Source organism: Sturnus vulgaris, chromosome 4, assembly GCF_052056855.1.
Source record: "Sturnus vulgaris isolate bStuVul1 chromosome 4, bStuVul1.hap1, whole genome shotgun sequence".
NCBI classification, from domain to species: domain Eukaryota; kingdom Metazoa; phylum Chordata; class Aves; order Passeriformes; family Sturnidae; genus Sturnus; species Sturnus vulgaris.
In genome coordinates this window covers 3,812,136-3,836,283 of record NC_142246.1, presented here as the reverse complement: position 1 = coordinate 3,836,283, position 24,148 = coordinate 3,812,136, and the positions used below count along the sequence as shown (strand labels likewise).

The 24,148-nt window shown below is 37.7% G+C and overlaps 1 protein-coding gene across 13 annotated transcripts in view; it reads right to left on the bottom strand.

The window, feature by feature from the left end:
* Positions 1-24,148, bottom strand: part of CTNNA2 (catenin alpha 2) — a 463,208-nt gene that overhangs the window by 52,670 nt on the left and 386,390 nt on the right. For all 13 annotated transcript variants that reach the window (XM_088162967.1, XM_014876189.2, XM_088162979.1 and 10 more), the window contains 3 exons: positions 8,244-8,336; positions 7,820-7,976; positions 4,845-5,045 (listed from right to left, as the gene is read on the bottom strand). In XM_088162967.1, the coding sequence (XP_088019093.1) occupies positions 4,845-5,045; positions 7,820-7,976; positions 8,244-8,336 (451 nt within the window). The remainder of the gene's footprint in view (positions 1-4,844; positions 5,046-7,819; positions 7,977-8,243; positions 8,337-24,148) is intronic.

Genomic DNA, 24,148 nt, shown 5'->3' with positions numbered 1-24,148 from the left:
CACTGAGCACCTCCAAAATATTATTCCTGCCAAACAGAACACCCTTCAGGTTAATTTTTCAAATGAAAGCAAACTCTTCAGAAAATTCCCTCAAGAAAGCAGCCTCATGCTGTTGGACACCCAAGTAGGTTATGTAAAAAGCAAACCACCCTTCCTGGCTTAGCAATAAGTTTGTGTATATCAATATGTAGGTGTGTGTGGGCAAGGGGATGCAAGGAATACCAGTGCTTTTATTTTAAAACATTATTGTACAATTCACACTTGTATTCACAAAACATTCTGTTGGAGCTGGTGGATGGATATTCACTCCATTTCTCTGCCAATATTTTCTAGACCTGGTGAGAATTTCTTTCTACTTCCACCACCACCCTCCTTATTTTAAAAAATGGCTTTTAAGAGCATGAAATGTTTTCGAGAACAGATCTGAACAGTGATTAAGTAATACTGGTTTATGAAAATGGGCATTTCTATTATATTAACCCACTATTCATTCTACAAGGTGTCTGGCACATCCAAAATAGATAACCCTTGTATTTTTTAAACTCTTACTGAGTAAATTCACATTTAAATCTTGAATTTTCTTTGATTATGTAATCCTTATCCTGACCTTCCTCCATTTCTGGAAGAAGAAAGTGGAAATATCTACTTGGTGTATTCAGTGAATATCCTCCTATAAGCACAGCCAAACATCTTCAGCACCAATGTGAGGCTGTTGAGCATGGAAAAAATAAGATTTCTCAGCTGCCCATTACAGTGCCACAGTTTTTCTGAGATGATGAATTAGCTCAGAACCTTTCTGTCAATGCAGATAATGAAGATTTAATTGTTCCATTTACCTAGAGAGATTAAATAAAAATATCTTTTAGTCTTGTCTTTCTCTCCCAACTAGCTCAAACAGCATTTTCCTTTTGGCAAATTTTGCTGCTGCCTATTCACCTGTTAATGAATGCAACGTACACCAACCACTTCCCTGAAGTGTCACAAGATTTCTCTTTCTGCCTGCTGAGAAATGATCACTTGTGCTTTGCTTGTGCCTTGTCACCAGCTCTTAATCCATCAAAGGCCTCAACACTCACCCCATGGTTACCCATTTGCCAAACAACTGTGTGTGCAGGACGTTAGGAAAAGCCTTTGAAATTCTAGATCAATTACATTATATTCTCCTTTAGCACTGTATTCCATTTTTAAACTCTAAAAGTGAAGGGAAAAAGAACTAGCATTTCAGCTTTGAGCTACAGTGGTGATTTATTAATCTCTTATGTCTCATTTAATTGCTTTATAATGCATTTTATATGATTTCTTAGAGTATTCCTCTGTATATTGATCAGTTTCTCTGGTTAAAAATTCTTTATATCAAACCAAGCAGTAGTGGGACACAATCCTGGGTGTTCTCTGGTGCTTTTGAAAAATACCCTTTCTTTAACAATGCTTTTTTTTTTTTTTTTGTTGGTGACATCTTGACCTTTGGATTTCAGTTTTGCAAAACTTTAAAGAAAATGCTACAGTATTTTGCAGAATATAAGTAATAATTTGATCAAAACTCCTGGATAAATGATCTCATGTTCTCAGGATGATGGTACCCATAAGTTTTACTATAACTACCTGAACTCCCATAAAACATGAATTTAGCATCATTTATTTTTTAAATAGGCTCTATTTCACATCTTTTAGCTCCCCTTCAGATTCAATATGGGGTTTTTTTGATTACAGCTATGCTTAAATTCATCTTCTTGCTTCTACATTTTGTTTCCTTTCATATCACTGCAGAAAAATCCATCTTTCCCACATTTTAGTATTAGCTTTGATAACATCATTGAGCTGCCTTTTCCTAGTGATAAATATCTTTAAAGTTTGCCCTACTCACACTGATAAAACTCTCACAGGCTTATTGCTGAATTGCCAGTAGTGCTGATTTTCAACTTTAGTCCATTCCGATAAAGACAAAATAAAAAAAATTGTGTCAAAACAGAATTTGGAGTGACCTACTTAAAACCAGCGAGTTACAAAGTTACTGGGATATTTTTAAAACATGCTAAAAGCTGAAACTCCCAATTTCTGGTGTGAATCAGACGATTTCAAATTTCCAATGTCCTTCACAGGAGTAACCCAAGTGGTATGGCACTAGCTGTTCCAGGATGGCTTTCAAACAGCCCAGTGCAAACTGGAGCAAAAAAAGAAAAAAAAAAAATTGTTGGGAAGTTTTCACAGCCTTTCCTAGTTAAATCCAGTCTTACTTGTTCTGCTCTTATCCCTTTCATTTCCCATTCTCTTCCTTTCATCACAACCCTGCAAAGTCCACTCCAGTTTTCCCAGCTTAAATCCAACCTTTTTGACCTTTAAAGAATGTCATGGCTTTTTCTCCTTCCTGAACCTCAAAAATCTTGGAAAATATGATCTGGCCTCTTTGCCTGTTCCTTGCTTCTCTCTAGGGACAATTCTTTTTACGTGTTTAGAAGCACAGGCTTCTTGCCTTCAGTTTTTACAGTTTCTGAAGTAACTGCTTGAGTACACCTCATTCTCCTCCTGGGGGAAGGCAATGGGAAAGTCTCAGCTGGCTTTGGTCACTCTGGGTACTGAGCAGGATGAGAATCCTCAGTATTCAAACAGCAATTCTGCTCTGTTTCCTCTTACTTCCTTCCCTTTTTGCCTTTTTCCTTGCTTTTAATATTTTCTTTCTTCTCTCTTCCTTTCCACATTCTGTCACAGGTACCCAGATCATGGAATCGCTGAGGTTGGGAAACACCTCTCAGACCATGGAGTCCAAGCATTCCCCCAGCACCACTGTGCCCACCTGTGCTCATGCCCTGTCCCCAAGTGCCACATCCTCAGGGTTTGTGAACACTTCCAAGGATGGTGATTCCACAATGGCACAGGGGATTCTAAGATCCATTTTAACCACTTTATTCTAAGGTGATTAAATGAGTCAGTTAATTCTACTTTTTTTTAATCGTGCAGAAATCATAATCAATGCCTTTGTAAATGGTCTGAAAAGCTGCAGATAGAAATTGTGCTCTAATATTAATGATCCACATTCACAATTGGCAGAAATTGATTAAGCTTCATCAGCTTCATTGAATTTGGGCCCATTCTCTCCCCTCAACTACTGCTACACAATTTGTACATGATATAAATTTCTTAATATTGTAAAAATAATATTTTTTATTTTTAAAATGCTCACAAGTTTATTTACACTTTATAAAATAAAATAAAAAAAAAATTGACTTGGAGGAACAGACACTTGTTCTTAACTTATTGAATCCCAACACTAACACATTGATGTTGTTAAGATGCATTCAGTCCAGAGTTTATAGCACTTAGTTATAATTCAATTTATATCAAAAAGTGAATTAAATATGGAATATAAGTATTTGCTGTGCATATTATTGATCTATATAATGGCACTTTACACTTGCCTGTTGAAAAAATTTTAATTAAAAAAATCTATAGGATGTTGGTCACAAATGGTAGCTTAATAAAAAGCTCAAACACACATTTTGTTTTGTTTGATAAAGAAATCTTAATGGTTGGAAGAATTCTTTATAGCTCCTCCTCGACTAAAAGATGACTTTAACAGAAGAGTGCAAGAAAATATTTTACCACGTCACCTTGAACAGATTATTCTCCTTCTGTGAATTCTCAAAACCAGCTCAAAAACTTTTAAAAAGGAGCTAAATTTACAGTACTTATTCCACTGATCTCTTGTTCAGTAGTAAAAATAGGATGACATTAAGCTGGGGGCTACAATACCACGAGTAATATTTAATCATCCCCAAAACAGTATTTTAGCTTATTTTGTTGATTCCTGTTCTCAAAGCAAACACAGAGACTGCAGAGCTAGAACAGTTTTTGCTCTTCCATCTCACAGGGAAATTCCTGGGCTTTCAGTCCAAAAGTCACATTTGATGTGACCTGAACTGGTGCAATTTTCATTTTGCTCCTTCTAAACTAATCTTGATGGTTTCAAACCTCATGAACAAGTGCAATCAGGCAGGGGAGGATCAGCTCAGACACTTCCAGACACCCACAATTCGTGCAAATCTATCCCACCAGGGCACCTGATCAGTGCGTGGAGACCCAGTCTGTGAAGTCAATGAAATTTGGAGCATGATTCACCCAAAACCACCCAAACCCACTGCTTTCAGATGAGAGCACTTGGTAGCACTGCCTGCACTGAATTACTGAGAGCACTGATATAAAGGGCTTTAAAATGACCAGCACAGACCTAATCACCTACACTGAGATGAATCCAATCCCTGCTCTGGCAAGGCAAAAACAGATTGAAAAAAAAAAAAAAAGAATAATATTTCTTCCCAGCCTATCAATCTAGCAGACTTTTCTACTTTCATATCATCTACATATTTTATACAGTCTAGCAGACTTTTATATTTTTTCAATCAGGTGATGCATTTTCAGTTGCTTATATGTATTTTTCAATGAAAAGTTGGTCTGTTTAGCAACACGTCAGTCATCAGCAAGTATATTCACCTGCACAGACCAAAGAGTAATATTTGCAGTGATTTCCTGGAGATGCATAATACATAATCAATCAACTCAGAAGAAAAGGCTGTGTATTATTTATTCAAATCATAGAAACTTTGATGTAGTGGCCCAGTCTTGATGTGTTACTGAATCTCTTTTCTTATATGGCTCCTGTCAGTATGACTTCTGCAACAGCACTGAGCAGAGAATAAAAAACCCACTCAGGGCCATGAATTTATTTGTTTGTACCTTGTTTTGAAGAACAGATTTCCCTCTGAGTTACGGAACTCGGAGAATCAACTGAAAGTTTTAAATGACTAAATAAGAGCATTTCAGTAATTCTTCCAGCATTTCAGCCAACTCACCAGTTTCAGAGAGCAGTTTGGTAGCTTCCAGCACCTTCTCAGTGTAAACCCCAGTCTCGTAGTTTTCCATCTCTGCGTTGATGATGTGGATGACTCTGGCTGCGCGGCCCCGGATGGCGCCCGCGGTTCTGTCCAGCGTGTCCACATCCCCCTCTTGCAGGGCAATCACACACTTGTTCACGTCTTCCAGGATGTGGTTTTCTGGAATCCACGTTAAAAATACAGCTCATTCAATTTCATTCTTCCTCACAGCAAAGCTTACTGATTCGGGCAAATGTCAGTATGTTAAAAAATCGGTATCTACATTTATCCAGGCTGTAAAACAAAACCCCTCTGTGATATTGGCACATAATTGTAAAAATTTGTGCAGTGTTTATCTTCATTAGGGACTGGGCTACATCATCTTACTTCTGCTGTGTGTCCCAACCTGTTATTCCTTGAAAACCAGTCACATTAATTCCAAACATCACACTGAATTTTAGCATAATGAAATTGTAATTAAAATGAAGGCAAAAGGGAAAGCAGTCAATATTTTGTAGATTCTCTAATAAATAGTTGGGCAATTTTCTGAAGGTGAATTTACACTCTCCCATAAATGTTTATTACATTTGGCTCATTTTTGCCTGAGTAAGACAGAAAAGAAAATAAATCACATTGAAAAGACAACAGCAAACAGTCTTTGTAGATAGCACAAAACCTGGGCATGAGCAGTTCATCTCCCTGACTCCATCTATGCCAGAGAATAAACTGGGAATTTCTAATAACACACACTATAATTACATGTGACTTGGCATAGTCTGAAGCAAGAGATGACAAGAGTGACTCTGCTCAGAGGAGGTGATATCAAAACCCTTTACTGGATTCTTGGGAGATGCATTGTTATTTTTCTGGCTCTGAATCAGGCCATACACTCTCACGTGCTGCAGTATCAGAATTTATGTAATATTCTCACATACAAATTATATGAAAGCATGAAGAAGACTCTGACTAGGTCAAGCATTATTTCTCTGCAGTCAATAGCATCAAAATAATTTTAATAAGACCACAACTGAATTTCATATTTGACCAAACTCAGTCTGAGACACTCAGTGACTCTAAACAGCAACTTGATTTTCTGCTAGAGACACCTCTAAACCGAAAATTAAATGCTGTTCTTTGGAGTAGTAGTAAAACAGAATTAACCAACTGGTTTTTGTTATCCTTTGCCACTAAAAAGAATGACTCACTAATCTTCACAGTTAAAAATTCCAGGGTTGGATCATTTGAGGGTTTCAGAAATGTTTTACATGATGTCGAATTTTACACTGCAACAACTTTGGATGGAAACTGAAAGTCCCCTGAGCTGTGAATTTGAGCAATTTGCAAGGCAAAATTCTTTGTTTAAAACACTCCCTACTCAGAATGAAAAAGCAGTGCTTTGTTAAAGTTTTTCTTCACTGTTTCCATTTCATCATCACCAATTTGTTTTTACCATGGCACAAACAAATTGTGACCAACAAGACATGAGACATAAATTTGGACAGCGAATTTGGAATATGAAATAACTTCTTAAAATTATGGTCAACTTCCTTCTGGTAGCCACCATATTATTAAAACATACCATCAAATGTGACAGTCAATATGAAGAGGAGGAGGTGTCATTGCAGGAGGTACATTTAACCAGATAGTGACATTTCGAATGCTTCACTGGTTTGACATCCAAAAATTAAAATACTCTTTGTTAACTGAGGCTACCAAGCTTTACAGCAAGAGCAAGAGGCTTTTTTGTTTCCTCATGTTTAACAAAAATGTCTGTGCAAAGAATTAGGAAAAAAAGAATCTAAACTTTACAGAAATAATACTTCTCAGCTGCCTCGGAAAGTTTGGATCGAAGTCAAAACTCTGTTTAAAGGAATTAAGATTTGAGAAAAAAGAAATTAAAAACACCATCATCCAATCAAATTACTTTTGGTTTATGCATACAAGCACTTGGAGTAAGCAAAGCCCTCAAACAAAGATGAAAATGGCCATTTGAGCCAGATTTCCAACTCTGGCACATAGACTGGGTCTGCAGCTTACAGCTCGGTCATCCCTTTCTCTTAGAACTAGTTCTGCCAGAAAATGTTTGTCAGCTTCAAATCTCAAATAAAAATCAATGTGCTCCCATATTCTGAAGTATCCTTTTACTCAGAGAGCTCATTTTCATTTTCTTGCCATGGCTTGCAAGAAACACTCGCATGGCTGTTGAACAGAGGAGTGTAATTAACTAAACCAAAACATTTCCCTGTTAATAAGGGTAGCAGGATACAACCAAAGAAGATACAGAGGACAAAAAAAAGAAAACTAAGGATTTTTTTTTTTTAGAGGATAAATATTTTTTCTTTCAATATTTTTTTCTCAAAAACTTTTCTGCAGCAGAAATTAACCCAAACCATGCACCACTTTGCAACTACAGCATCCACTGGGTATGATCAAATTATAACATTACACTCTGCCACAAGCTGGAGCACTTTACCAGGAAGATGGAGAAAAGACTGTGACCCAGGGTCAGTGTCCTTCCCTTCTCCATCCCTTCTTTACCCTCCCAAACCCAATCCATGCTGTCATTCTGTAAAGTTCACCTTTCCTCCTCTTGCCTACAGCTGCACAAGGATTCCAACAATTTCTACAAATACTCTCAGCCTGTAACAGGTCTGGAGCACATTTTTATAAGGTGGCCAAAAATCCTACTTTGTGCCTGAGCTGAAACAAAGCTTCTCTAGGAATAGAAGCACAAATAGGTGCTATTTTCTGGGAGGTGAAGAGCCAACCATTACTACCAGGAATTAATTAACATGGCATGGCATGGTTGGCCCTACTGAGTACAGAAGATCAACATTCCAATACAGACAGACTAATGGATTAATGATGCTTCACTAATTATAGCTTTTATCCACTCTGACCCAATACTTTAATTTAGGAGTGTATTTTTTAGAAAAGTCTCTTGACCCCAGTACCTGAAACAGAGAGGAAATCATCCACTGAAGTGATGTCGTCGACAGCCTCCGTGAGAACTCGCACCTGTTTCTCCCACTGGTCCTTAAACACGTCCATGTTGTCCTGGGCTACTTTGCTCTGGGGTCTGGCAGCCAATGTGAGTGCAGCATTAATTACCTGTTAGTCAAACCCCATTTGTTAGAGGAGGAGTGGAATTTTTTTTCTTTTTTCCCCAAAAGAAAGTGCAAATATATTATGGACTGTGTTAAAAATACAGCATTACAAACCATTTGATATGCAGGGTCTCAAGATATGGATGCATTTTTCACAGTTTGTGAAAATTAGACAACAGTCTCATGACAAAGACAAGGCTGTGCTGTTTTTCTAATGCTTTTAAGTGCTAGAAGGCTTCTCAAGAACTTTTTAGCAGGAATCTTCACTCACCTGTGGGCACAGACTATCAATCTGTGTGGCTGCCATACGGACTAACTTCACACCTTCTTCATTATTGGAGATTGAACAGGCCAGATTTGCAACCTGCAATGAAATCATGAAATCATCAGGATGAGAATCAAGTTTTAGGCAAGTGAGCCATTCTATACCTTTCTATGTTCTTATTAAGCTTTGCCTGAAATGAAAGAGTTTTTTACAAGAGGAATAATACATCTTCTGTGCTGAAGAAGATGAAGGTGAACAGAAACCCATGTAGTTTACTTCCTTACTAGCACACTGAACTTCCCATCTTCTTTAGATTTTTCTCAGAATCTTCCTTCACTGTCAAGTGTTTCACATCCTCCTCTATAGCTTGAAAGTTATCTGCTGAGAAGTCATACAGGGAATGCAGAACATCTAGACATTTATCTGTACATTTCGTTTTCTCAGTTTCTTTTTTCCTCTTATGAACTATACTCATTATGAATGTAGGTAATCAGACTCACCCATACACTGTGAGCTTGGCAAAAGGAAGGATTTTTGATGTCCTAACACACAGAATCATACTTTTCAACTCATAATCAAAACTGATACCTTCACTGATGCTGGGCAGTTACATATCTCTTAAATATCTTCATTTTTTCTGATGGTTTTGTGCATGCTAGAATAATTTTAAATTTCAGGTGGACTTCTTTATTTCTATGTGTTTGTCTGCCCCGCAGTAAAATATCCATTAGTAACAGTAAAGTACCTTAGAGACATGAAATAACTCTGTTGAAACCTTGTTCTGTATATAGGTCTGAAGAACTTGTTCAAAGATCTTTACATCCACATTTACTTGCCCTGGCACAGCTTTGGGAAGTCTGAAGCTCTAAGACTGAAGGCTATTTGGATAAGATAAAGACTTGGAGAGAAATCTGAATGAGATCTAGAAATCAGACCACATCTCCAGACACAGCAGAGCTGCATCTCTGTGGCTTGCATTCAAGTGGAGGAGCATGTTCTCCTTGCTCAGACAGCTCTTCCAAAAATCCCATTCCCAAAAGCTTTCATGCCAACTCCATGAATCTGCTCTGGGTTTTCCAAACAGCAATTCATGTCCCAGTGCACACTGTGATATTTAAATCACTAAGGTACATTTTGGGATGGGGGAATACAGAATATTTTTAAATCAGCCAAAATTATGGCTCTTTATTCTAATCTTTATTAAAACAAACTTATAAAATTTTAAATATGCTTCCTTGATATTATTTACTGTGCCTGAAGGCATAGCTATCAGTTGGAAATGATTCATGAATTAGTTCAAATTCCCTCATCTTTCCAATTTTCCTCCAGTCTCCCCTTGTGGTATTAATCTGTTCTCATCTGCAGTGCACATCCCTGCCTTAGCCCTGATCCATCTGTTCTGCATGGAACCTATTTCAGTTCCAGTTCTGTGCAGCGTGGTTTGCATAAATCAGAGTGCCAAAGCCCAGGCAAGAAAAGAACTCAAGGCTTCAAAGAGTCTTGCAGGCATTTCCTAGTCAAGATTTTATCATAATGTTGTGATTTCTATTTTCATTTAATGATGAGACAAATGAGTTGGTCTGTTTGTTAACAGCCTTACAGCCCTCATGTCAAAAACATTCCTCTGAGCTGACATCTTCCAATTAATTTACCATTTTCTGCAGTCACTTCTTTGCATACATCAAACAAAACACTTTCATCTTCACCAGAAACAACAGCTAAGCAGGATAATATTTAGAATTCATTAATGTGAGTGGAAATTACAGACTTTTAAAACTAGTAAATGATAATAAGTTTAGCAAGAGCCACCTTCCTCTATTGGACCTAAGTGGCTTTTCAGACTGCCCTTACATTTTGTGATTAATATTATGAGAATTTGTCCCAAGGCTTCGGATGTAACATTTACTTTTTTGCAGATAGAAATATGTAACTGAAGGGGGCTGGGTGTCATGAAATGGCCATCAAACTATAAAGCAGGTCTTTGAGTTCCTCTGAAAGGGAACAATGCAGCTATAATCAGCAAAAATAAATCTTAATTCTTCTCGGTGTCTGTTAATTACTCTTTAAATAGAATCCAATGGGATAATATTTAGATGTTGCAAAGTGCCCTGTTTTTCCGAGAAGGATACAGACACAACCAGAGAAATCTTTTTTTCTCTTTTTTTTTTTTTTTTCCTAAAATAGGGTACATACAATAGTATGTTGTTTTGGGTGTTACTACCAACACAAGGGTACAAATGTAATTATTGCTGCATTAAATATATATCACAAGGGATTACCGTTATCTGTTTAAAAGAAATAAAGATACACATCAGGTATAATCTTAAATTTAATAGTTTCTGTGGTTTATTTCAAGCCTTGCATAAATACAGCCCTGTATCATCAGCAGTCAGGCAGCAATACTATTCCACAATCCAGCAGGGAGTGTGCCAGCCTGCACCACAGCAAGATCTGATTATGTCAAATAAACATAGAGATAAGCAAATTCCACAATGGCAGATGCAATCTGGATAAAATTGAATTCAGCACTACAAACCTATGACTTTACCCAAGTTTAGTTTTTAAAAGATGGCAAGAAATAGCCTTTACTTGTTCAAGCCTGTGTTTCAGTGCATGAGCAGGGATCTGTGAAAGAACAAGCTTTAGGTGCACTCAATCACCAGATCACTTGTTAATGATTTTGATTCACTTTGTTATCAAATACAGTCAAGTCACCATCAATTAATATTTTTGGCACAGCAAGGTCCACATGCATGCTCTTACTTGATAGAAACCACAAGGTAATTTCCCCTGCTTTAGCATTTATACATTCAGCAACTTCAGATATTTTTCCTACCTAAAACTATGAATAAAAAAAATTAAGACACAATTGCACCCCACTTTGGATTAGGTGCCAATCTTATCCCTTTGGACAATGGATAAAAAAGGGAGGCCTTTCCAGGGGCTGTTCCAGGGGCCTGGTTGACTCATCCTCTAGATATGTCTGGTTTATTATTTAAACTTAGATTACAGCTGCCCCTGATGATTGTTGAAAAAGGTATTACTGAAATAAAAGATGTTTTACTGGTGCATTATAACTTGTTTGGCATGAGTATCTTTAACAGAACACGCTTTGTGAAGAACACAGACACTTTTGAGGTTGGGAATTTCTTTAATGTGGCACTCCTGGGCTGGATGGAGCAGAGAACTTGGAAAGGAAAATAAAAAGGCTGTGTATTAGTGCAGCTGCCAATTTACCAAAACTTTGATTTGAAGCCTTTACCTCTGCAGTTCAATGCTCTGTCTCCACCAAACATTGAAGGGGAAGTTTAGTGAGAGACTATGGAAGCAACCAGGTAGTTAATTTATTTTTCTCTCTTTTTTTTTTACTGTTTACTAAGTTCCTTGAGAATATTGAACTCACTGAGTGCCTAAACAGCATTTAAGATTGTATTGAGATGAATGTGAACTGTCTGAAGAGCATTTATATCAAGGAACACATTTTAAATGCCAAAATCAATGAACTGTGAATCATTCTCAAAAATACGTGGAGAACTTAATAATAGTGAAACTGCTGTGTAGATGAACATTATTGTCCAGAATTTCAGGTCTGCTAAGCTGCTCTTATACCATCAAAACAATTGCTGAGCACCTTAAACCTGTCCTGCAAGAGCATGGAGAGGTAATGAGCAAGAAGATAAACATCCAGCTCCAGTGATGCTGTATTTTTCTTTAATCACCAAATCCACTGAACCAGTCCTAGAACTGGGGATGTGAAAAAGCAGGAACCAACTCCTCCATATGCATTTCTATCAGTGGCACTGATAGCCCAAGAAGCATTCTGCACTTTTCCAGTATCTGTCTTTAATCATGCAAGGAGTTCCATTAGTTTCAATTATTTAAAATACATACAGGACCAGTTCCTATAACATTTATCTGTCTGTAATTTTTTTTTTTTATTTCAGCCTCAATTTCCTGCTGGATAAGCAGATTATTGGGGTGAGGAATGACTTTGTTTCTAGTGCAAATTTTTATTACTCTTTGTGGGGACCTTAGGACAGGAAAACTTTATTTCTGCCACAAAATTGCACTCCAAACCACAAAAGTAATCAAGGATCTTTCATATCAATTTGCTTCATTTTTACACTGATTAAAATCAAGTGTAGTTACCTTTCACTGTGGTTTTAAATCAGACTATTTCCATTTTTGACTTGAGCCCTTTGTACTATTAAAGGCAACTATGACTATCAAGATGTATTGTGCTCTTCTGACTACCACAATCCACTGTCTTCTGGTTCAGAATTAAATTCAAAGATTTAACATGGCCATTTGGAATTCAAGCTAAGTGAAAAGATCCAAAAGAAAAATCTATTGCTTAAAGCAAAAATATAGAAAAGGGAGCGGTATAAGCTACAGCAAAAGAGTAATAGCAACACAAAAGCTGCAGAATATCTTCTTTTTAACATTTTCCTTTTATTCTTTTTTCTCATCATAAATTTCTTAGAAGGAATGATTCTGAAAAAGCTCTGTTCAGCTTCCCCAAACATTTAAGCATTCAAAGGCAGAGAATGAAATTTATTTCTATCTTCTTAGTTTTCCACATTTTTTTACAATATATGACTTCTTCTTATATAGTTTCATTCACATTTTTCCGTTTATGTAATTAATATTTTCACGGTAATTAACCGGTGGAAGTAATAGGAAGAAAACAAATTGCAAGAAAATATTCTTTATTTAGGAAAATGCAGAGTAATTTACATAAACCCTGGTACCAAGACACTGGTAAACTTTTATGTCTACACCACACATTTGAGAAGCTGAAACTTTTTTAGTGATTCAGCTTGAGTTGAAAGTGGTTTAAGTCAGAGACTTCTGCAGCATTCACAGGGGACTAAAGCCAAGCAAATAATCAATTATCAAGTTCAGCTGATGAGATGTAACTTGCTGAGCTGTGGTATCTCAACTATTTGTAATTATTTATCCATTCACTTAGTAATTTATCCAGATCTTGTTTCAATCTCTGATCCTTCAGAATTCTGACATATATTAATGTTAGTATTGCTGTAGGCAGCCCAGTGATATTCATGGAGCCACAAATAAGAGATTTTTTTTTTTTTCTAAAGGAGAGCAGAGTTGAAGCCAAGTTACCCAAGATCTTCAACTTATTTATCCTTGCTGTACTCACTCAAGCATTCTGTTATGAGCAAAACTCTATTTATCACTAGACAGGATGTTTTTGCACATACACAAACAAGTGCCAAAAAAATCAAAATGTCACTGAGAGTACACATTGCAGCAGATTCCTGTTCCTCATCCTGCACTGCAGTGCCAGCTTGTACTGCCATGAAAATATTAGACTGTGGCCTCTCCCTCACAACCTATTCCATATGGCATGGGGGGAACCTCATGCTGGATAATATGGCCAATTTTCCCTCATTTACATTAACCAGTCATTTCTCTAAATAAGAGATAGACTTTTAAGTTCACCTGTACATATATTTCACATCTATTAAATAATCTAGCTGCATGCAAAGCAGTAAAAAAAAAGGCATTTTATTTCATAAATTAATAATGACCTGATTTACCGAGTTTGATGTTTGCTTTGAAAATTTCTAGCACCAAACCCTGAACATATTTAACATGAACTGCTCAAACATTTACAACATGTATCTAAGGAGATTGGTACCAGCAGGATATTAGAAAGCTACAGAGCACTTCAAGCACAACATGAATGTTTTATTTCATGTCTTATGTGCTGCCCACTGAACCTATGAAAACCTCTTTTCACTCTCAAAAGGTCAACAGCATTTTCTCTCGTACTTCCTACAGGAATGAGGCTTTTCCACTCACTCCAACTCCCTTCAGACTTGCTCTGTATCACACTTAGTTGGAAGAGCTTTAAAAGATTTCTGCTTTTGGTAATGTTCCAAGTACCTCAGACTTCAATACATTAAGTGCATCTAAGATTTTTGAAGGAAACCTAGGAGTGTTGGAAGCCTCGTGTGTACAGAAAGCTCAACTCTATATGAAAAGATCCTAATTTTAGACTATTTCAATGAAGTGTTGTTATATCATTCTGAATCGCCTTCATTTTCCAGGACCATTCTGGTGCATGCCACAATTAAGGCCTACAGGATGGAATAAAAGGGAGATCAAAAATGAAGTACCTTGAAAAGTCCTTCTACTTAGCTATTTTCATAACTGAAAAGAAGCCAGCATTGGCTCATGTTCAATTAAAGAGCTGCCAGTGAAGAATAGAAGAAAAATATATCATACTATATTTGATCCTTTCCTTTTAATATCAGACAGTAATAATGATTTCAGATACAAATAATAAAAAAAGTAGAAGTAAATACCATCTTTCCTTTCCTTTCTCTTTATATATGGAACTTGATCACAAAACTCTGTCTTCCTGAAACAGCTCAAGTTTTTACACCACATTGATGAGCCTCAACTGTGATAAATGTGCCAGACTAGAAACTCCCTACAGTGTCTTAAGACCTCCTAGAAGAAGAATGGGACAATCTCTGATTTTAGACCATCTTTCCAGATCATTGTAATTTTTCAGCAGGATCATCCCAAGAATTCTCTATGGAAAAGAGGAGAAAGCAAATTGATTAAAGAAAAAAGCAGGTGATTGTCTCAGGGCATTTCTGCAATTTGAAGGTGAGAAAAATAATTCTGGAAATTACTTCAGTTTCAGTTTTACTTTTTTTTTCCTTTTTCAGTTTTTTCAGGGTTTCAGTTTTAGTTTACTTTAATTTGTAAAATTATTCAAGCAATGCTGTTGGACACTTGCAGTGGAACACTGCCCAGAACTATCAACTGCATTCTCAGCTGGAACCAATGGGCCTGACAGCAAGTGCCCCAGCTCCCATCTGAAGATCCAATCTCAAAATTAAAAATCCAGGCCCATAACTGTCAGGAGTTCTCTGTTCCACTGCAGATCTAAATAGCTTGAAATTCAAGGACTTTAAAAGTGGGAATGGATGTTAATCCCCAGAGCTGAAACCAGCAGAAATGCTTTGTGCCGTGATTGAAAACTCCCTTAGGAATTATGGATGATTCTCCCTTGTTTTCTTAAGGGTGTGTTTGTGAGCCATTCAGCTGGAACAGAACTAAATGGTAGGAGCAGTGGGGAGCCCGGAGATGAGGGCAGCAGGAAAGGGGGTCCCTCCTGAGGTTCACTCCCCCAGGAGTTGGGAAGCAGAGTGGGGCTCTCAGCGTCCTCCCTTCAGTGAGCTGCCCATTACCTTGATGTAATTTCTGAATTTTCTCTCTATACCTGTGCACCCACTGCTGAAGAAATAAACAGCAAACAGCTGGAGTAAGGCAAGAAGAGCAGGACTTCGTTAAGACCAGATTTGTACTTGAATTTTAACTGGCCTTGAGCAATACAGCATTGCACTGAGAGAATGCAGCGAGTCTTTCTCCTACAAGAAAGCAGCTTGTAAAGGTGCAGGGGATCTGCTCCCTGCTGTTCATCGGTTCAGGTGGATCATGAAGTAGATACACTGTTCTAAACCGTGCCACTCACAGCATTGCTGAGTCTGGACAGTCTAGCTAGAAGTGATTAATTTCATTTACTGACTTTCTGAGTTACAGGTAAAATTGCATTTTACATTGCATTGGTACACATTTTTTTCTTCCTTCCACAGAAAGCAAACGTAAAATGTCCAACTACAAGAATTCCTTCTGTAGAGGTCAGAGACCAGAGATCCATCTCCGTGCTTTTTCACCTCTGTTAGCAGGGTTGGGTTACTTTTCTATTTAATTTGATAATAGGCAAAGTATTTCAGATGCTATTCCTCCATTACTGGTCTATTCACAGTGAAACATCAGTGAACAAAGAATGCAGAGGAACACAACAAAACCTACAGCACTATCTCTGAAATGTCAGAGACATTGTCACAGACAACAGAACCTTTACCCAACAGTAACTGTTCGGTTCCAAAGTGTGCAAAATGACCAAAAGAATTTCTTAGTCTGGTACATCAACAAAACTCAGGAAGTTTTGTGTATTAATTCTTTCTGGTCAATTTGCAACCAAGGCCACTGCTACTAAAACTCATCATGAATTATGAGCAATGCATCCTGAAATATCCAAGGAGCAAGAGGGCAGTTGGTGTCCTATGGAAACAAGATTTACAACACTGCAATGTGTGTGAGTCGATCCCATAAAGCAATTTTGACAACATACCCCTGGCAGTGCTGTAATTAATAGATATTAATAGCAAGTAGTTACCAAAGCAATCCATCTATCTAATAACAGTCCACTATTTTGGCAAACTGCTCAGTGACCCTGGGACATGGATGCATGCCTGACTAGGCTGTGATAATTAAACGTTAGTTATATTATCAGGGAGCTGTATTTTGACAGCTGTTGAAGAAAAAGAGGGGACTGTGTTGGAACTCAGAAAAGTTCAAGACATTAAAAGAAGCTCTGAAGGCATTAACAGTGTGATATCAGACACCCCAGGGTATAAACAAAGCACAAATTATAATCACTGATCCCTAAAGAAACATAACTTGCAAGTTGGATAGAACCAACTTTATTTAGCTGACCAATGTGGATGGAGCTGAACTTGGCAGGGGATGCAAAGAATAATTAGAAGGGCTTGTAGAGGTACATCAGCCAGAAAAGCAAGGTCACAGAAAGTGCATCCCCCCAATAACAAGACTGGCAAACTGGCAACAGCACATGACAAGAAACTGAGGTACCCAACAACTTTTCTGCTTCAGTGTCCAACAGCAATCTCTTCCCAGAGGAGGGACTGAGGGAGCAAAGTCCATCCTGCTGACAGAGAAAGGAGGTTTGAAACCACCTGAGGAACCCAGGCATGCACAAGTCTATGGGATCCAAAGAGATGCATCCCAGAGTTCAGAGGGAATTGGCTGCCAAGCCACTCTCCATAATATTCACTAAGTCACGGCAGGCAGGGGAAGTCCCAGGTAAAAGGGAAACATTGCTCCCATCTTTAAAAAAGGGTTTGAAAGGAGGACCCTGTGAGTTACCACCCTGTCAGCCTCACCTCTGTGCCTGGCACATTCCTGGAACAGCTCCTCCTAGAAGCTCTGCTCAGGCACATGGAGAACAGGGAGGTGATTGAGGACAGCCAGCACAGCTCCACCAGTGGCCAGCAGGCTGAGGGAGGTGCTTTGGGCTCTCTGCCCTGCTCAGGTGAGACCACACCTGCAGAGCTCAGCACAGAGAAGATCTAGACCTGCTGGAGTGGGTCCAGAGGAGAGCCACAGAAACAATCAGAGGGCTGATTTCCTTCCTAAGGGCGAGTGAAGAAATTTAATTTGGAGTGATATTTTAACGGCTCACAAAATCCCATTCAGAGAAAGACTGATTTTACATGAACTCAATTTTTGTGCATGAATAGTTTATGAAATGTTTTTACAATAATTTAGTAATGTCTCGACAGGAATGCAAAACTATTTAATCTGCCCAGAACCAGAATGTGTAGACAAGGCAGCAGAACTGGATGTTCCCTTTCCCATTCCTCCTGTCAGCTTTAACCCTGGCATGGAGAGAGCTCATATTGGCTCTAAACATAATTTAGTTTACTTGTCTGCTTAGCAGCATTTTTTTCTGCTAATAAATCTTCTTTCCTCTTGGAAAAGTGTTATTTATGCTAATTCTCCTTACAATATGAGTGTCTGACACCAAAAAACCAATATCCAGAGTATTCTGCAGAAAAGCTGTCTGTTGATATGAGGTATTTTCCAAGTTTTGTATTATAAAAACCTGTCAGTCCATTATTCCTGGCTTCTGTCCTGCCACTGTCCATCCTTTTTGTATGACCAGAAAAAGAGATTTCTTAAATACAGTTGTTTACCAGCAGCTGCATTTATACCAGTAAACACAGACCAGAGCACCTGCACACACTCATCCCCTTTTTTCAACTACAAACATAATCCTAGGCACAGCTTTACCCTGAATTACCTCTTCCATACTAAGCGTGGTATCTCTCATATCTATTAAAAAGATGTTGGCCAAAAAGATGGCACTGAGAAACCTCCACGTGTTCTTAAAGATATGACAATGGGGTGGGAAAAACTACTTTAATATTAAGGTCTCTCTCCTCATCTGAAATGGGGAATACATACAGTATTAATTATACAATATGCTGGGACACATATCCTCAAATTATAATTTCTCTAACTCTTAGAGGTTTTTGCATAGAGTCCTGGTTTTGTTATAGTAAACATGGAAATTTTCATCTTAGCTGTGAATTCAATCATGTTTATTTGACTAAAAACTGTCTGAGCCAGTCTTATATTTTTGTCCCAGTTGTCACATTTGCAGTTATGTGTGTGTAAGCTGATTACCTTTGCAAAGGATCACAATTAGCTGATAAACACCCAAACCATTTCAACAAAACCCAGATTATTTATTGTGTATTAAACTGATGCTTTTGACTTTTTCTTTGGCTCCTCAAAAAAAACCCCAAAAAACAATCATATGAATGCAGCTCATACACAACTTGTTTTTAATAATGAGATTTTGTATCAAGAGGTCTTCATGTGACTTTCAGCATTAAACAAAAAATGGAAACAAACATATATTTAAGAAATCAATATTGAGATCAAAATTCTAAACTGAACTGCAGATACCTTTAATTCACTGTGCTTTGATTTATACTCCTCCTGGCATGCAGAGATGAGAATAATAAGTCAATTGTCTCTGCTGTTAATTTTAATGGCAATAGCAGTATGAGTTTGGGCTTTTCTGCAGATTGCCATTTGAAAGGGCCAGTGAGTCCATGATGAAGCTGCAGTGTCTCTCCACCTTACTAATTTTTTTAAGCTTTTGATTAATATAATTCAAAGGAACAGAGAAGCCTCAGTCAAAATTAAATCCAATGAAAAATCAAAATTTAATGAAAATTAAATTTCAGTGAAAACAGGAAATTGTATTGAGGACCAAACCTTGTTATCTTCCTAATGCCTCACTGAGGGGAGAGTTTACCTCATGGCCCACACTGGGGAATCTGAGTAGCTGAGAAATTTCTTAAAATCTGTGGGAAAAGCTTCACTTGGATCTGACACTTGACCTCAAACCACAAATCTCTAAGAAACCATGATTCACCCTGCCTGGGGTTTACTGAGCTGCTTGTCTGAGAGAAGAAAATCCTTCTTCCTACAAAACCACAGCAAGAACTGCACATCTGAAGAACCTGTGACCGGGGAGCAGCAGAGTTTGGGTACACGAGGACATGCTTGGAGTTGGAAGGTGTTTCCATTTGTTTCCACAGGGCCTCCTGATCGTTTGGAAATGCTGAAATTAACACTTTTAACATCACCCTGCATGTCTGAAACCCTGCACTGGGCCAAGGAGTAGCTGCAGCACTTTGGTTTCAGGTTTCTGTAAGAACCTTTTAGTAAATCACCTTTAAAATTAGCCACAGGTGAATAAATGATGAGAGTAGTTTTTCCCTTCATCACACTACAGGTCATCATTCAGTTTTCCAAGAACTGTTTTTAGATTAAATTATTTCTGTGATGTCAACCTGAAACAGGAAAAAAAACCTAAAAAACCCCACAAGTACATATACAATAAAATGTATTAAGTCTTCTCCCATGCTGCTTTGAGAATTGATAATTTCACTCAATAATATGTCCAGGTAAGGTGATGGATGCTACCTGAATTTATTTTTTTTTAATCTATAGATTGCCCATCTGTGAAGCAGGCAGGGAATAACCCTCTCTCCTTCTTTTGGAGTAGGGCAAATCAAGTTTAAGTCAAAGTTGGGAACACTGTGGTTAAGTCTGATTAGTTTTTACAGGAGAGCAGATACTACAGAACATCCACGTCTCTACACTGATATTAATATAATGCTAACAGAAGTTGTGGAAATTGGAACTGAAAGGAAACCTGACAGATGATACTCCTGTGCCTAAACCACTGCTGGCAGGTGTTTGTTTCACTTAGAGCCTGCACTGAGAGCAGTTGTATGGATTTCTGTACATGGAACATTTAATTAGGGAAAACAAACAGCAGCAATGTGTGACGAGGTCAGATTTACTGCACCAACTGCAAGGAGTGTGCACCAGCCTGTGCTCAGGGCACATTCAAATGTATATTAAGAGATTGAGTAATGACAAAAACAGGAAAATTAAAAAAAAAACAACCTAATAAACCCCCTCTGCAAACTTCTTTGCAGACTCAATGTGATCTAAACTAGGTCTGGTCTGTTCAAATTTTGTGAGCAAAGAGAACAAGGAAAAATCACATTTACATTCTGTACAGTGAGAATATTTGCATCCATTAGGACTATTTTTGCTTATAGTAAATTCATAGAACTTTAGGACCTTAAAAACAAACAAAAAACAAGCAAACAAAAAACCAAACAAACCAAAAAACCCTTAAAATGGGATATACCAAGAAGATACCACCAGTGGAGGTGATATTTTAAACTAAAAGAAGTTTTGACATCACTTCATACTGTCTTCTTTGCATGTGCATTTCTGTGCTTGGAATATGACCCAAAGGATTACTGGTTGAGTCTAAAAAATTAATATTTTAAATTAAATTGCCACGTTACCTAGGTTCTTATAATATCCTTATGCACTTGGAAGACCAAAGAAAAAATAAAACTAAAACATATCCTTGAAGGACTTTTCTTTCTCTCAGAGAACTTTGTATCACCAGAAGAGGTGACACGCTGGTGCCTCGGATGTGTTTAATGTGTTATTGCTGTCTCCACTCAGATGTCTGCAATAGCTCAGACTCTCCAAACAATGCAAAAATAATGATAAAAGTTTCAGCACTACTTATGTTATTTAAAGTGGATTGCAACTCAATTCTGAAAACCAGTCTCTGTTCTTAGAGTGAGAAACAGCAACAGAAACCCTGAACACATAAAAAAGTTAGCAAATTTAAAATACTAATTCTTTAAGTTATCTTGTGAAAGCAAGAGATAAAGGGGGTTCAAGTGCAGCTACAAACAAACAATTCAGCATTCCCACAGCAAAGGAAGTGCTTCCTTTCACTCAACAGTTCTAAAGTACAGACACAAACCCCATCAAGCCTCACACAAAATGATGAAGCCTCTTCACTCAATCCATCCCCTGAGACAAAGCTGGAGATCCTCAGCTCATGTAGAGCAGCAAAGCTGCATTGATTTACTCCTGCAGCACACTCTGGTCAATGAATTGGAGCTTTGAAATACTGAGGTAGAAATGAATTCCACAATCAATCCACTAACAATACACAAATGTTTCTGTGTTTTCACTTCTCCATCTGCACAGTGGCATTCCAGACATGTTCAAGACACTCTATGTAGAAGTGTCTCTGTAGTGCCACTCCACGTGGTGAAATTAATAATAAAATAGGATTTTCTAAATGTGACAATGGATCACTAAAGCTTTTCTTTCACTGGTATGAACAAGGAATGATTTGCTGGCCAAAGAGCATGTGTGTGTTACAGAAATACATCAATCCTATATCCTTTTATTCTTCTCACACCTCTTTAATGATTAATGTATTATGTATTCACTGAACAGCCATCAGCATAAATTTGCACTACCACAAACTGGAATTTATTCATCTAGCTGCACAGAGGGATTTGTTAGTTATTGGGGGTCAGTGAACACAGGTTTATAAACTGATATTGAACAGGAAGGAACTGCATTAAAATGAAGCCAGAATAACAATAAGCCAAAGAGTCAGGTGAGTATTTTTTGCTTCAGCTCTTAAATACACATTTTTTCCCCTCCACTGTCAGGAAGCTAATGACATATTTATTTATTTATTTATTTATTTATTTTAAATCTTTACTTTCTTTCCATTACTATTTTGTTGAAAGCCCTTGCCAGCTGCCCTGCTGGCAGCCTCCTGCCAGCTGAAAGGGCAGGGGAAGGAGCAGAACCAGTGCTCTGACTGTGGCTGAGCCAAGTGTGTGACAGGGCTTCCTCCCAGTGACAACAGGTCCCAGAGAGCAGCACGTGCTCCAGCTTCTCAGTGCCAAAAAAGCTTCAATCCTACATTTTCCTCTTTCTCCAAAAATGTGTTTCTGATATATCAAATTATTGATTCTTACCGTGTATTTTGTATTACAGGGTCAAGTGCCACAGGAGAATTAATCCTGATTTATGCTGGTGTGAGTGACAGGAGAAATGAGATCGGTGGTCTTGGGGTAACAGCTGTTTAAAATGTTTATTTGTGTAAACTCAAGGAAATCAATTCAATTTCTGAAGCAACAGAAAGAGAACTTATCCTAGGCAACTCCCATCTGAGAAACCACCTTTTCTGAGGGAATGACAGACAAATTGTCTGCAGGATATTAACTGCTACTTACAAAAACATTACACTGCAGTCTTAAGAAACACATCAAGAAATGAGGTAAAATCATCCAGAACTGTCTGGTAACACAAGAGTGACATCTGAAAAATGTAACACCACATACACCAAGAGTCATGCAGCCATTCAGGATTATTTAAATATTAAAATTTCAAACAAAATAAATATTTTTCAGTTTATCAACTGAGGTCAAAATCCTAATTTTTTTTTGTTTCCTAGCTGTCAAAATCCAGTATAAATAAAGGCAAATGGACTTGTGCTGAGAATATTTGAACAGGACAGATGCTGAGAAAACACTGGTGTATTTAAGATCAGCATTACTCATTTCAGAAGTTCACAGAGGAACAGCCGATTTTCACCTTCTGTTATTCTCAGTTTAGGGAAGCATTCAATTTGAGCAGAGAGCACAGAGGTGATTTAAATTTAATATCTCGATTTCATTTCAAGAGAAAGGCTTAAATGCAAACACAGTCAACTTGAAAGTCTTACTGTTCTACTTGAATTCTCATGATTTATGGCAGGGAAAAAAAGAACAAAACCTTGCAGTGTTTCAACAGCCTGAGAAATGCTGGTTTCATCTACATGGGCTAGAGGAACCCAAATTCAAACTGCAGACACCCAAACTAACATTTGACACTCAAAGTAACATTTAACACTCCAGCTGACATTCAACACTGGCATTCAAATGAACATTCCAGCCAGGAATAAATCTTCCTTTGAAAAATCCTAAATATGAAACAGGGCAGATACTGCATTCATCTCCAGTGGTATAATTAGATATACTGGACTGAACTCATGCTCTTACCCTGGATTTTTGCAGTACAATTGAAGCCCATCTTCAGTCCTCAGTCAAATGCCAAAAATGCTGCTGAGAGGCCTCAAGTGGCAGTTCCTTCTCCTAAGAAATGCTGTTCAAATTGGAATTTAGATGCCCAACTATGCTAGTGAAAGCTTCTCAAGTATTTTGAAGCATTTTTATCCATTTCCAGAATCACTCATTGGCTTTAGTGAGCTGTTCTTCATGTTAGAAGTGCACCCATGTATTAACCAAAATTCCGTTTTTCCTTTAATAAATGGCTCTTTTCCTCAAGGTATTGAAGTCTCTACTGCCCAGTTCTCTATATATTCACATCAGAATATGCAAGGTCAGTGTATAATGGCAAAATGTGACAATCTTGTGCTCCTTCCTCCCCTGTACCCAGATTGATGATATTGTTTTGCAGACCAAAGTCAGTATATGAGACCACAGGCTTTCATAAAACTCCCCAAATATGGGTGAAAACAGAACAAACCACGAGCCTCAAGCAGCTCCCTGAGAGATTTTTATATAAGCTGTCTAATCTTTATTTGCAGAATAAGAAGTAAATTTATTAATTAAATAACTAAACAATTAAGCAAACTCTCATTTTGTCTGCTCTGAGGGAAAAGAAAATTCCTTTATAGAGTGGATAAGCCAATTAGAAAAGAATTCCCACTCAATCCCAGTAATAAGTATTCTATCCAACTTGAGAACAATTCATGAGGATTTTGGAGTGGATGTTTGTTTTCTGGACTACAGGCTGTTTTCAGATTAACTAGGAGAATCATCCTACTTAATATTTACTGATGGTCCAGCTGCTGC